The sequence below is a fragment of the Papaver somniferum genome, chromosome 6 (assembly GCF_003573695.1).
Source record: "Papaver somniferum cultivar HN1 chromosome 6, ASM357369v1, whole genome shotgun sequence".
Lineage (NCBI taxonomy): Eukaryota > Viridiplantae > Streptophyta > Magnoliopsida > Ranunculales > Papaveraceae > Papaver > Papaver somniferum.
The window spans coordinates 104,246,837-104,262,034 of record NC_039363.1 but is presented as its reverse complement, the minus strand read 5'-3'; the positions used below and the strand labels follow the sequence as shown (position 1 = coordinate 104,262,034).

Below are 15,198 nucleotides of genomic sequence, written 5' to 3'. Positions count from 1 at the left end.
ATCACTAACCCACAATCTGAAAATCTGAGCAAACCTTACAGATTTTATGAACACTGGTTAACAAATAAAACTTGTAAGGAAGAGATCAAGAGAAGTTGGAGTAGTAATGCTCAAGGAACTGAAGCTTTCAAATTCACCAGCAAGGTCAGATCTGTCAAGAATGACTCAAAGAGTGGAAAATAAAGGAATATGGAGACACAGATAGGAAGATCAAGGAGGCTCAAGAACAAACTCAACAATGCTTGAACCAGCAAATTATAAACAATCAAGAACATCAAAGGCTCAAACAACAGCTGAAGAATCTATATGAAATTAAAAATAGAATAGCTTACCAACAGTCCAGAGAAAGCACCATCAAGTTTCAAAATAGAAATTCTAAAAGTTTTCATGCTCAAGCTAGTTACAGAAGAAGGTGCAACCAAATTGATGCTCTCAAAAACAAGCAAGGGGAATGGAAAGACACTAGAGAAGAAATTGATGTCATCCTCAAAGCACACTTCCAAGAGATTGCTACTTCTAACTTAATTGAGGATGATCATGAAATATTAAATCTCATTACTCCATGTATCACTGAAGCTGAGAACAAGGAGTTAACTGTTATCCCAGATGAACAAGAAATCAAGAGCAATGTCTTCCAAATAAGAGCTTGGTCAGCACCAGGGCCAGATGGTTTTCAAGCAGGTTTTTACCAGCAAAATTGGGAAGTGGTGGGATGAGATGTTATAAAAATAGTGCAGGAATACTTCAAGAATGGTAAACTGCTAAAAGAGCTCAATCATACTTTTCAAACCCTCATACCAAAAAATAATTGTGTTCAAAACCCTTCTGACTTCAGACCAATAAGTGTATGCAACATATCTTACAAAATTATATCCAAGATCATGACAAACATATTGAAACCCATGCTTCAAAAAATCATCTCCCCTTGGCAAGCAGCATATGTTCCAGGAAGAAATATCATAGACAACACTGTCATTGCTCATGAAGTAGTTGAATACATGAAAACCACAAAAAATAGCAATGGAGCTGTTGCAATAAAGCTGGACATGTCAAAGGCTTTTGACAGAATGGAGTGGAATTTCATCATTAACATCTTCAGAAGACTACGCTTCTCTGAGAAATGGTGTCAATTGGTCAATCAATGCATATCTACAACAAGCATATCAATTCTTCTCAATGGTTCTCCAATTAAAACTATTCATCCTACAAGAGGATTAAGACAGGGTGACAGCCTATCTCCATATATCTTCATCACTTGCATGGAAGGTCTAAGCAGAATGATCCAAGCTTCAGTAGATAGCAAAGACATTACTCCATTATATATCCTGCTAAAGGAAGTCGTCCAATATCTCACTTGTTCTTTGCAGATGACTGCATTCTATTCTCCTCTGCCAAAATGAGCTCCATAAACAATCTTAAGGATATCATCAACAAGTTCTGCAAAGCCTCTGGTCAAATGGTGAATCTCAGCAAATCAAGCATATATTTTAATAAAAGGATCGAGGATGAAATAAAGCAACAAATCTGCAATACTATGAATATGAATGTTATGCCTTTGGAAGAAAAATATTTGGGAATAAATCTATTAATAGAAAGAAAGAAATCCAACTCTTTCAAAAGCATAAAGGAGAAAATGCAGAGAAGACTGATTCAGTGGCAAGCTGGTTTCACAAATCAAGCTGGAAGAAGCACACAAATCCAAGATGTTACAAACTCTATGGCTCAATTTCAGATGAGCTGCTTCATGTTACCTAAGAAAAACATAAATGATCTTGAAGCAATGCAGAGAAGATATTGGTGGAATATAAAACAAGGAAAAGGAGGATTCTTAAAGTCTTGGGAGAGTATGAATATACCAAAAAGATGGGGAGGGCTGGGTTTTAAAAATCTGCAAGTTTTCAATGAAGCAATGGTTACTAAACTGGCTTGGAGGATGATACAAGAAAAGAACAAGAAATGGGTGGAAGTTCTTAAAGCTAAACATTTTAAAAATGAAGATATTCTTCAAGAAGATGTTTCAAGTAAAGGGAATGATATTTGGAGAAGTATAAGCACTGAAATCAATTGGGTGAAACAATTTCATATTTGGCAGATTGGGAATGGGAAGACAGTTTATGCTTTCAGAGATAATTGGATTGAAGGATACACAGCAGTACAAGTGCAACAAAATTTCTCTAACTATGAAGAATATCCATACTACATGAAAGTCAATGAGTTAATTGATATTCATACTCAAAGATGGAATTTGGATCTTCTTCAAAATTACTTTACTCAAGATCATATAGAGAAAATCAGTCACATAAAACCTTCAATGCAGCAAGAAGTTGAAATGGTTTGGTCTCTAACTAGAAATGGTCAATTTACAGTTAACTCCACATAAAATGCAATTCTCTGTCAGTAAAATCAAAGTATGGTTAACAAAGAGGAGGAAGCAAAGTTTTGGATGAGCTTATGGCATCTGCAGATTCCACATAAATGTCAATTTTCTTATGGAAAGTGGCTCATGATATAGTTCATGTGAATGAAAGACTTGCCAGACACAATCAAAATCATCAAGTCAACTGCCAAATATGTAATGATGAAGAAGAAAATATCACCCACCTGCTGCTCAAATACAATTATGCCAGAGATGTTTGGAATGTTGTTGCTCCTCAGATTGGCCAACAGATTGATAGCATCAATGACATACAACAATGGCTAAGAAGCTGGAGCAACTCTAACAATAATATTTGCTTCAGAAGGAAAACAATAGTTAATCTAATTACTGTTACTATGTGGTTCATATGGAAATCCAGATGTGAGCTCATTTTTAATAACAGCAGATGTTCCATCTCAAGCCTAAAACACAGGATTCTAACTTACTGCACTGAGAATAAAATCCACATAAATCAGTCAGAAAGTATAGTCCAAGTTGATAGAAGCATGATAGGCAGAAATGAAGCTAGTAGAGACAATAATAGATGGTGTCCCCCTCCTAGAGGAAAATTAAAAATCAACATTGATGCTTTTATTTTACCTAATCATAATATTGCTGGTATTTCTCTAATCATAAGAGATTTTACAGGGACTGGACACTGGTAGAAAGAGTCAGAGATGTCGCCCAAGCTGAAGAAGTGGCAGTGCTTAAAGCTCTTCAGTGGATTGTTCAGTTGCAGATTCAGCAGGTCATAGTGGAAGGAGACAACAAATAAGTTATGGAAAGCGTCAGGGGTCCTCAGATTACTACAAAATGGGAGGATGCCAATATTATCAGATATTGTCAACATCTAGTTAAGTGTCTAGGGAATGTTCAAGTTTGTTTTAGAAATAGAAAGTGTAACCAAGTAGTTGATCTACTTGCTAAGTTTTCCAGAAATAATAATTGTACTAGGAAATGGATTTCTGAACTCCCTCAGTGTGTCGAGTCTAGATTAAAAAGTGAAAGAATAGTGATGTAATGCCTTTGGTTGGCTTTTGAGCTTAATGAAAATCTTTCATGTTTTTCTTTCAAAAAGAAAAAAGAATTCTACTTGCATCAGTATAAATAAGAAGAAGATGAAATTCAAACATTATTCTATTTTTTGCATTTCCAATCTTCTGTTATTCTGCTTTGTTGTGGCTCGTTCCTGCTCTTTTGTTTATTTGCTAAGAGTGTTCTCTCCAATGGCTAAAGGTGTGAACGTATTTTATTTTGCATGGCTAAATTGGGGCCTATAGGATTTAATTGGGGCCTATCAAATTTTCATTCTCACACCACCAAATTACTCTAGGCACTCAAACTTTTAAAAAATACTAATTTACCCCCACATTAATTCCTAAAACAATCTCATATAAATACTAATCTTTCTATTTTCAATAAATCCAAAAAGAAAAAAAACTAAACCTAAAAAAACTTTCTATTTTCATCATAATCTTTCCAAATTCTCAAAACCCTAATCAAATTTTTTGTTGATCCTCTCCTCCAAGATCTTCGATCCAACCAAGAAAAAGGTAAATCTCCGTCAACCCATTCTATGATTTGCATTTCTTGATTGATTTACATGTTTAAATCTTCAATTTTCGAAAATCAAAATCTCTGATTACATCCAGAATCGGTTTATTGACATATCGAATAAACCGATTATGGGTTTTGGTTTCCGCCATGAAGAGCATGCACAGTAATCGGTTTATATGATGATTAACATCAGCCAATTTTAGGGTTAGAAACGAAATATGAAAATACATCACCAGAATCGGTTTGTAAGTGCTTTAGAATAATCCTATTCTGGATACATTTTTTTCTTTAATTATGACATCCCATAATCGGGTTTTATGTGCCTGATAATTTACCGATTATGTTTGGCTCTTCAGATTCCTTTCATAATCGGATTTTATATATGTATCTCATAAACCGATTACCAATGTTTCACACTCATGTATGTTTTTGTAGTCAGAATCAGATTACATATGTTTAATTATGTAACGATTCTTAACTAATTTTTTTTTATATAGATATAGACTTCGGACACCTATAGTTTTACTCTCGAGAGCTCACATTGGATGACATTCTTAGGAAACCACAACGAGTGCCATAAAGAAGCCTCTATAAGTTTTCTTATGGCGCGTGAGACCAATCTTGAACAATCCCTCGCATTGATTGACAAGCTTGCACTGGAGGAGCTTTATGAGGTCATGAGGTTCACTAGGATGAGGAGAAACATGATTTCAGCTGAGAGGGAGCTCCATGCAGAAATGGAAGGTATGTGGGAACAAATGGCTCAAGCACAAGCTGCTGCTCCTGATGGTGCTGATGCTGGTGATGTTGTTCCTGCTGATGGTGGTGCTGCAAATGCTCCCGATGGTGCTACTGCTGCTGATGTCGGTGCTCCTGTTGTTTAAGTTTTTACGTTTAATCTTTAGATATTAAAAGTTTAGGTTTATAAGACTTGTGGTTGTTTAAGTTCTTAACACTCTTTTAAGCTTTGTATTTTGGATGATCTCTGTGTTGAAATTAATGCACTTGAAATTTTAATCATAATTATGTGTTGTTGCTCAATAATTCTTGCCTGACATGCCAACAATCGGGCTACTCGATATGCCAACATAAACCGATTATGCAAGTTATTTCTCCTGTATGTTTTTCAAGCTAGAATCGGGTCACATATGAACATATATATACCGATTTCTTGTGACATTAAAACACCAGGAATCGGTTTTTATATCTTCATATGTGACCCGATTCTAGCTTGAAAAACAGAATGGGTTATACATACCTTCTAGAAGACCGATTATGCCAAATTATTTCACGTTTTCCAGAAAAATAGTTGTTAGGGACTTTCTTTATAAATAGAGACCTCACCCTTGGATCCCATTTGCCCCAAAATTGATCATCTTATTCCCTCTCACTCCATATACTTCACAACTACTCATTTCATACCTCCACATACAAGAAATTGCATCATTTGATTCAAACGAAGATTTGGCAATCTCCAAAGCATGGTACGCGGAAACTCGAGTTAGACGTCAGTCCTCCGTAAGGGTGGATTCTGTAACCTTTTGGGCTAGGGTACACAACAAATTTAGCCAAGAATTTGGAAATCCTAATGGAAGAAGTGTTCAACAAGTCCATGATAGGCACCTAGTCATCGAAAATGCGATGCTTTCTTATTTAGTTATCCAACCTCGGATTTTTAACACTCGGCCCTTCAACTTGTCCATTGAACAATTTGTAAGTATTTTTGTGGTTTATTTTATGTAAACCATGTTGTTTTATCTTCCAATGAAACACCACTAACAAACGTAAGTTTGTTTTTGTGTTTTTGTAGCACGAAGTCGTGAAAGCGCGCTACTTGGAGGAAAAGAGGGAAGCATTCACATTCGATGCAAGCTATCACTTCTTGGTAGAAAAAATCCCGGAGGATGACGCGGACTTCATGTATCGTGTATCGTCTTCGGAGGAAGATTGATGGCTTTAGAAGTTTTTGTATAGGTTTTGTGGATAAACCTCTATGTAAACCCTCACGAGACTATAACTCGTCCACTAGGGTCTCCTAGGGGTTTAAAGGCTTGATGCATGTGCTAAATGCATCCTACTAATAATGGAATGAATGAAAAAAAAAATCGTATTAAAGGAAACAATCGGTTTATATATGTAATATGTAAAATCCGATTATTAAAATCGGACTACATATATGGCAACGTTAACCGATTATAAATGTCCTCAGTTAATTTGAAACACCAATCCAGAATCGGTTTACAAGTGCATGAACGTAAACCGATTCTGAGTATTGTTTACGAAAAAATTTGATGTTTTGAAGAACTCTCTAACATTAGTTAATCTCACACCAAAACATAATTAACCCCTAATAAGATTAATTAATCAGGGATAAAATAGGTACTTGGGTAATTATTTTGATAAGGGATGGTGTGAAGGTTATTTCTAATGACCTTTTTGTCATCTAGCTATAGTCCCAAATTAAGTGATACAGGCCCCAATTTAGCCTGGTTATTTTACCAAAAAAGAAATAAAAATGATCGGTATAATCGTCAAATAGGTAATTTTCACTGAAGTAATAAAGTTATTATGCTCCTTCCAAAGCCTAAACTAAGACTTAAGAAAAATATATTAAATGCAATCCATTTGGCTTGGTAGAAACACGTATTAACGAACGTGGAACTTTGTTTTTAATAACAATCCTGTTATAGGGGCGGCAGATTTTGGTAGAGGGGCGGTGGATAATAGGATAAAAAAGGGTCATTACATGGCAATTTGAAGTGCCCCTTATCCAAAAATGACTAATTAACCCTTACATAGTTTAGTGTTGATAATCTAGTTTAGTGTTAATGATTAAGTTTCACTTCAATTAACTCTAAATTAAAATAAAATCAGATTTTAGAGTTAAAAAAAAATCCATTTTTTTACATTTTCAGAACTATTAACAACCGTAAATCTTAATTACGGTTCGTAAAAGATGAACTACCAACCGTAACTGGTTAAATTTGGGAAAACCCAATCGTAAAACCAGTTACGGTTGGTAACCAAACGCTCGAGACGAAGCGTAACTTAGTTACGGTTCGTAAACTAAAATAGTTACCAACCGTAACAGTATTTACGGTTCATCTTGAATTTTAGTTATGAACCGTAATTGGTGACCTTTATGAACTCTGGGTTCCAGGGTTATTTACGGTTCGTAATTCTGGTATCGACATCAACTGTAAGTTCACTTATGGTTGAAAAAAAAAGGTAACTGAAGAAAATTCTCAGATATAAGAACATACGGTTGTTAATAGTTCAATTACCAACCGTAACAACATCAGAATCTCCAGTTACGGTTCGTAATTGAGTTAAAATCAACCGTAACTCACATAAACCCAGAAATTTGAATTTCAATTTTCATCTAAAACCCTAATTGTTGATAGAAATTAAACTTAAATCGAACAAAATAAACCAAATCGTAACTGAGTTTTTCAAAACATATCTCATATAAGTCATTACACTACACTTGATTAATTTTCGAATCGTCAATTAATCGAAGACGATGAAATTTTGAGTTTTAATGGAGGTTACGGTTGATGGGAGGCGGAAAAGAGAAGGAAAAAGAAAACAAATTTTCAATTTAGCTTTGATTTAAGTTAAAAAATGGAAAGGGTAACCTAGACAATTTACAGCCCCTATAGGACATTTCCTAATGAACTAGAGGGACATTATTATCCCACTGACGCCACTCTAATAAAACTCGCCCCCTATAATAGGTTATTTTAATAATTTGCATCCTCATAAAATTTTTAAGAATGTGATGGCAGATGTAGTAGGCCTTCTAAATTAGCTCATGACTTGCTTGAGTGGAGTCCGTGACTCCGTGGACCAGACTTTTTTATTTGTACTATTAGTTCATTTCCCGCCTCAAGATACCCAAGCAGACATTATACTGAAGTTGAAGTCCATTTTTGAATTTGCATGCGTTTTATATAAATTCGTACGTGAATCAAATATGTTGCATCCCAGGGAGAATATGAATCAAGATCATTTGATATGGCGATCAACGACCTTATTAGATGATCCTGATTTTGTTGTTACCATCTAACTCATTCCATATTTGACTGCCCAACAGTATTATTATTGTAGTCCATATACCATATTACATGAAAATCTTTTCGATTAAACTTGGAGTTCTCTTGTCACAAAATCGGTCGATTGTGTAAAACATGGTTTGTTTAGCTTTCGAGTAGGGCAACAATTCCATCACAAAACTAATTTAAACAAATAAAATTGAAATTAAGGTTCTGATTCTCTAAAATTAAAACCACTACACTAATATTAGATTTATTTTATTTTTTCTTTATACTAAAAAGAATCCGAGGTCGAGACCAAACTCTTGTCCTGAACCCTACAAGTACAACAAAACTTAGGTTATTGTACATGTTTAAGTTAACAAATTAGATCAGTTGCTCAAAATTTAGATTAAACAAGTTTAAGAATAATAATTGGAATGGATATAGAGGGGAAAGTATTATAGTTATACTGAGTGGTCTATTTCATTTTCAGTTAGGTGGGAGCAACAATCAAACAGCAAAACAGTAGTTCAGTAGCAAAAAGAGTCAAATATTAAAGCGAGAACCAACCCCACGGAGACAAGCCTTTTTATTAATTGGGGAATCATTTTGCTTTTCTGCCTGTTAAATCATTTATTTATCCACACTTGCACTTTCCATACAAGTACACAGCCACACAGGTTACAAGTAGAACAACAATAATTCCAGTTGTTAAATTGAACTAATAAAAGAAATGAAAGAACAGAGACATGTTAGATCTTAAGATAAGCTAGGTTGATAATCTGGGGCATTGGAATGACAACAAATTATATCCATCCCACTCAAATTTAATACAGTCAGTATATGCGCGTGCCTTCTTTTTTTCTGTATAAGATTAAGACGCTTCTTTTCTTGTAGGAAGCGTTAGATTAGTACTAGATTGACAGTTTGACACCCATCCTGCCACTAAAAAAAGGTTTGAATGGTCCATTAGCTAATATATTTATTTGTTATTATTTTACGAAGAAAAAAAGGCTGGTTACCAAATCTTATATGGGAATGTTAATTTTGTAAATATGAAAATTCAAGTTATTTCGAAGATTATTTTGTTTTATATGAATTTGGTAATTCTATGGAATTTGGCAACGCCATTGTGGTTTTGTAAAACAGAGAAACATAAAATGATTTGGAAAGAAGTTAATGTTAAAGTGGATATGAAGTTTAAATCTTCAAGCCGATTTTAACAGGGTTGGAGTTTGGAAATACCAAGTGCAAAACAAGATTATGCTGTAGTCTTGCATGAAAATGTCTATGTCTCTCCAAGAGGAAAAAACATAGCCAACCTCATAGTGAATAAAAACATGGCAAATCCTCATACCACAGCATAATTTGACATTAATTTTCTAGCTAACCTCTAACAAACATATACTAAAAATAAGATACCAGTACAACCAAAGACATATTTATGTTTGGCGACTAACAACCAAAAGCTCTTTTGTTAGGACACCCCAAGACTTTTCTCCCTAAAAATTGATTATGGGCCCCTTAATCCATACAAACTTATGGATCATATAGATATAGTTAGGAAAAAAACTAATCAATGAGAAATAAATAATGAAATTTAGAACCAAAAATTAAAGGAGGAGAAAAAGGAAAGGAGGAGAGGATATTGACATGCCTTATATGAACTTTGAAGGATTTGGTTAGTTCAGAAAGAGAAATGGTAGTGGAAACTTTGGAAATTTAATTTGAGTAGTGACCATGCCTTTATAAGTAAACTAAATGTCCTTGGCAAACAAAGTTTAATTTCTACCTCAACAACCCCATAATCCAATTCTTAATTGATGGGGTTAAACAGAAGTTTCCAAACTAAAGAGAGAAACTTTAGTCCAAAAATGTTGCCCTTAATCCAAGGAAAATATAAACCTAATTCAACCCTTGATGGGTTTAATATTGGTCCAATTGACTTAACAGTGTAAATCGATTATGGACTCCCAAAATTCAACATTCAACGTCAAAATCGTCGCCGAAAAACTAGATTCAACATGGCGTTCAAGCGTTTGCTTGAATGCCGTCTGGAATCAACTATGCAGCGGCAAATGGTTTGGCGCCGCATATTATTTGGCCTTTTAAACTTGAGCCCTTAAATATTGTTTTCAGAATGTAAAAATTAATGGTTATGTTATTTGTGCCTAATCATTAGGCGCCTTTATTATTAATCATTAGATTTTTTTTAAAATTTAAAATCTAACGGCTCCAATTTTCTGCACCAAACTATTTGACGCTTCGTGGCAAAATACATGGCGCTAATTTGGTTCAACCTTGAATTATCGTGGAACTTGGATGCTGAATAAACTTGACGTGACAAGGATTGAACCTTGAATCTTGACTCAAGATCAGAAAAAGCCTTATCCAGGACATATACATTCTTGTTTAATAAACCTTTTTTTTTATCGAAAACACAAATTCAGTAAGATAGCAAATGTGTTGCAAGACTCCACTATCCTCGATGAGGAAAGAATTAATACAACTTGGGGATATACTTCTATACATTATACTGATTTAGAATTTTAGCATGCTTCGCAAGAGAATCCGCAGTGTCATTACAAAACCTTACTACATGAGAACATCTCAGAACCATAGCTACTTTGAATATCATCTAGGATATTCTGATCCTCCAACTTTTCATTTCCAAAATCCGAAGCAACAATTTCTATCACGAATGTACAATCTCCTTTCGGAAGCACATTCTTATATCCTTTTCTTTTCCTTACCACCTTAGCATCTTTAAGCATTGTTAGCGCTTCAACATGCTCATGATCTCTAACTTTATAAAAGTTCTTATGGACTCTAATAATCTACCTGCATCATACATGACTATTAGATCGTCCCCTGCTATCTTAGTACTTTATCGAAAAAAGCATCAAAATCCATTTTAATTTAATCCTTTGGTTATATTGGATATATATGTTCCTGCTTATTATTTTTCCTGCAAGAACTGTTAGAGTTTTTTTATAGTATGTCATACTTGACGTAAACATCAAACGTAAGATTTTTAAAGTTCTTAACTGTAGTGCCACCATAAAAGAGCAGGCCTGCGCAGATCAAATTTTCATCATCCTCTCTTATACTTCTGACCTAGGTTAGTTAGTTGAATTGTAATTTCGAGTTATTTTTTTTTTAAGTTATCAACTATGGTTATTTGTTGGGAGTCAATTTTCTTGTTGTGTTCTTCAAATCTTGCAAGTTTTTGTTTTTATAATGGTGATTCAAGTTAAAAATTGGTGGACAAGTACTAACAATTGTGGTTGATTCTTTTCAGAAGAACAAGTCCTTTGCAAAAATGGAAACAACATCGACATTAATAAAAACTTGTTTAACAACTACATCATCAAAAACTCTATCAACAAACTCACTAATAACTAAAAAACGACGACACAAAGGTTCAGATACCGATTCACACCGAATCAGAAGACTTGGGATAGTGTTGTTGTCACTTATGTTAATGTTATTATTTTATTCAAGAGATTACGAACCCTTAGTTGGATCTTTTTAAAGATCCCGCTACATCGTTTTTGCTGAGCGCAAATCTGCTTTGTTTAAAACAACTTTAACCTTTTAAAGTAGTTATGTTGCTAATACTAATTGAGTTGTTACGGATGTTTGCAGAATATTTAGTCATGAATTAATGGAGTCTCCACAGCTTTGATGATTGCAATATGATCCTACAATTTATTCTTGTATCATTTTTGGTATTGAATCGGTGTTATCTATTAGTATATGAGGCTTGTCTCTTTTTCGAGTAAAACCTAAACTTACTCCAGATTAAAAAAAAACAGAATGAAACTGCCTACAAAATAACAACTTTGAAACTTGAAGCACTATCTCTTCTAAAAACTTGGGATCAGAATACCCATAGCTGCTTAAACTCTGCTCAGATTGCTCCTTACGAGCATATCTAAGTAGATCAGATCTTCATCCATCATCTCTTCTTACTTATTACCTTGATTTAGTTAGTTCAATCTTAGTTCCTAGATTTTTGTGTTTTAATTTTCAGTAACTTTTTATTAGCGTATCACGTTGGAAGTAATTTTGTAGTTGTGTTCTTCAAATCTTGCAAGTTTGTTTTTTAATGACTCAAGCTGATAGCTAGTGTTAAAACAATAAGTTTTTGCTGATTCAACTGTAGATCTCCTCCATAAGAAAAACTATTTTTACGTGGATAGAAACTACTTCAAGGAAAACTCAATCAACAACGACTTCCATAACTCCTCTACCAGACTCATCATCTGCAACAACAAAGATACTGAGACTCCAATAATGATTTAGAACAATTTCGACCACTCCAGAAGACCCGTGTTACTGTTATTGTTACTTAGGTTGCTGTTATTGATACTCTTTTACACATGAGATTAAAGATCCTTGGTTAAATCAAGAGAATGAAAACATTCGTTTAACCAAAAACTCTTGATTAGATCTTTCGGAAGATCCCACTGTTGCTTCACTGAAAAGTGCAAATTTGATTTGTTTCAAACAAATTTTGGCTTTTTATGATATTATTACTTAGTTGGTCTTTAGGGATAGTTGGAACAGTAGAAGTCAGGAATACATGGAGTCCCCATAACTTTGATGATTGTAATCTGATCCTTGATCACTTATATATCGATTCTGATTTTCAGTCGGTTTTATCTATAATATACGAGGCTTATCTCTTTATTGAAGAAAAAGAGGAGAAGAAGAAAAAAGGAAAAAAAAAACATTAAGACTTCACCGCTGACTATCAGTTCAATTTAACTCAATAAATTACGAATTTTATATATAAAAGAAAAACAATGGAATTAAGAATAACTCCAGTATATATAAGGAAAAGAAAACGTACGGCCGTGGCAAATTATGATTCCAACCAGCAATCACTAATTAGAGTAGTAGCTAGTGCAGCTACTACTCACTAGTCGGTTGGTATACTCACTAGTCAGTCAGTCACTGGAAACAGAACAACTACTGGCGGTCTAACTTTGATAAATTTTGATCCGCAAACTCGCCAACAATTGACCCTAACCTTAACTTATTTTTGTCACGGTCAAATCAAATTCAACCATAACTGTTTTAGTACGGATGGAGAAGATATAGGTATCCAACAGAACAGGTAATTTAAGTCATTGAAATGCTTCTTTATTTCCCATACTGATCGGTTTCATCACTTTCATGTTATATGAGAGCAGAAAAGAGAAGACAATGGAAGAGAACCACTCAATTAAAAAGCATATACACCTCATAAAGGAATTCAGAATAAATTCCTTCCTACTAAACTTTTTTAAATAAACGAAAAACATCCAAATACAAGTTTGAAAATTATGGTGCCATCAGGTACAATTCTTGCACGCAAAAGTATATTACTCTAGGCATATGTTCCAGGAAATGCGAATAAATTTTATCGAGTAGAATTCCCCTTGACCACAATCAGGGATGGAGGCAGCTTTCGGCAAGTGGAATGCCAATGAAGTGTTTAGGGAAATTAGACTTGATTTTTTCTTTTCTCCTCTTCTATTTGTCAAGTGGAATGCCAATAAAGTAAAAGAAATTTGTGTATATTTTGATATTTTGCTGGGAAAAATAAAAATAAAGCGAAAAAGAGATGATAAAATGTAAAGGTGAGAGAGCAAAAGTGAGAATTCAATTGCCCCTGTTTCTTCCTTTCTCTCGTGATATTTAACAACTGTATGTACATCATAATCCAGATCATTAAAGACCCATGAAAAAGTGAGCGAACTTAAAAGAAATTTAATTTCTTCTTTTCACTACCACAGTACTTAAGAAAAACTCTAATCTCTTAAAAATACCGTTGATTAATTAAATTAACCACTAATTAATAGACATATTATATCACTGAAGAACAATAGCCATTGATTCTTCTCTACGAAATAGTCTCTGTTTCGCTATGAACTCCTCTATAGTCCTCTGGAACTCTTCATTACTCATCTCTTGCTCATAATCCACTTCTACTGATTCCTCGACAGCAGCCAGTGGGTTTGGTCTTCGGCATTTCTCAGTCACTGATCGTCGTAACTCACTTTTATTAATAGGGTTCTCAGTATTTGAAACACCTTTGGGAATCCCAGACTGAGTTCTCCTGAATTTTGTATCCTTAGACTTGTTCATCTTCTTCGTCATCTTTGTGTTCGTGTTCATGGCGGTCGTTGAAGATACATATGTAGTATCAGAAGAAGGAACTGTATAGTTCTTCTTCTCTTCATATACTGTTTGTTTATCTTCATACACAATCTCTTCTTTAGGAGAAAAGTGAATGTTTTTCTGAATTTTCTGGTTTGTTTCGTTACTTTTCTTGATGAACTCATCATAAATATGATCTCCACCACTGTTTACTGAAGAATCATCATTGCTTGATATTTTACCGGACTTGATAAAAAGTGTTAAAATGATTGCATTACCCAAGAAGAATACAAATCGAGGACTTACTAAAATGATACAGAATTGCTGAAAGTAATGCCCCAAGATTTGAATTACGTTTGGTAATCTAGTTGAGAACCATGAAAGTAAGACCAGAACTACACATATCTCGAAAATCCTGAAGAAGTTTCCGATCTTCTGTAATTGATCGTATCTTTTCACTGCATTTGCTTTCTCCATTTTCACATTATCCACAAACTCCATGATCTTGATAATATCTTGATAACTAATCAAGTTTAAGCAAAACAGATATTTAGAATTCTGCAAGAAATTCAAGAGGGAGGAGGGAAGAGGAATTAGAGAGAGATTTGAAATGGGTTCTTAGAGAAAAATGAGAAGAGGAAACTAATTGTTTCAGTTAGAGTGAGTGATTAGAAACTGAAAATTTGGGTAGAATAGGTTCTCCTTTTATAGACTTGTGAAAATTCTATCATTAATTAATTAAATAAAAATAATTCATTAAATGATGCTTCCACGTATACAACATGTAGGCTTGAAACTTTTGAAATATTTATTGTTATTATTTGGAGTCCCGTGGAGAGGGTATATACGTGCCCACTTCTAAATGTACGACAGGAAATGTTTTACTAGTCTCTTTGATGATTCCTCGAGAAATTGTCTATCTATTTGGTTGGTTAAAATATCTTTTACCAAGTTGAAGAAAATTATGTAACTAACAAATGTGATTGAGTTATCATGATTGATTTGATAGTTCTAGAGAGAAAAACTATATTTTGAGCG

The 15,198-nt window shown here is 34.1% G+C and overlaps 1 protein-coding gene across 1 annotated transcript; it reads right to left on the bottom strand.

Annotated features, from left to right (window-relative positions):
- Positions 1-13,872: 13,872 nt before the first annotated feature.
- LOC113291237 lies at positions 13,873-14,661 on the bottom strand. Its single transcript, XM_026540794.1, has one exon. It carries the CDS (start codon positions 14,659-14,661, stop codon positions 13,873-13,875), a length of 789 nt encoding a protein of 262 aa, XP_026396579.1.
- Between the last annotated feature and the right edge of the window lie 537 nt (positions 14,662-15,198).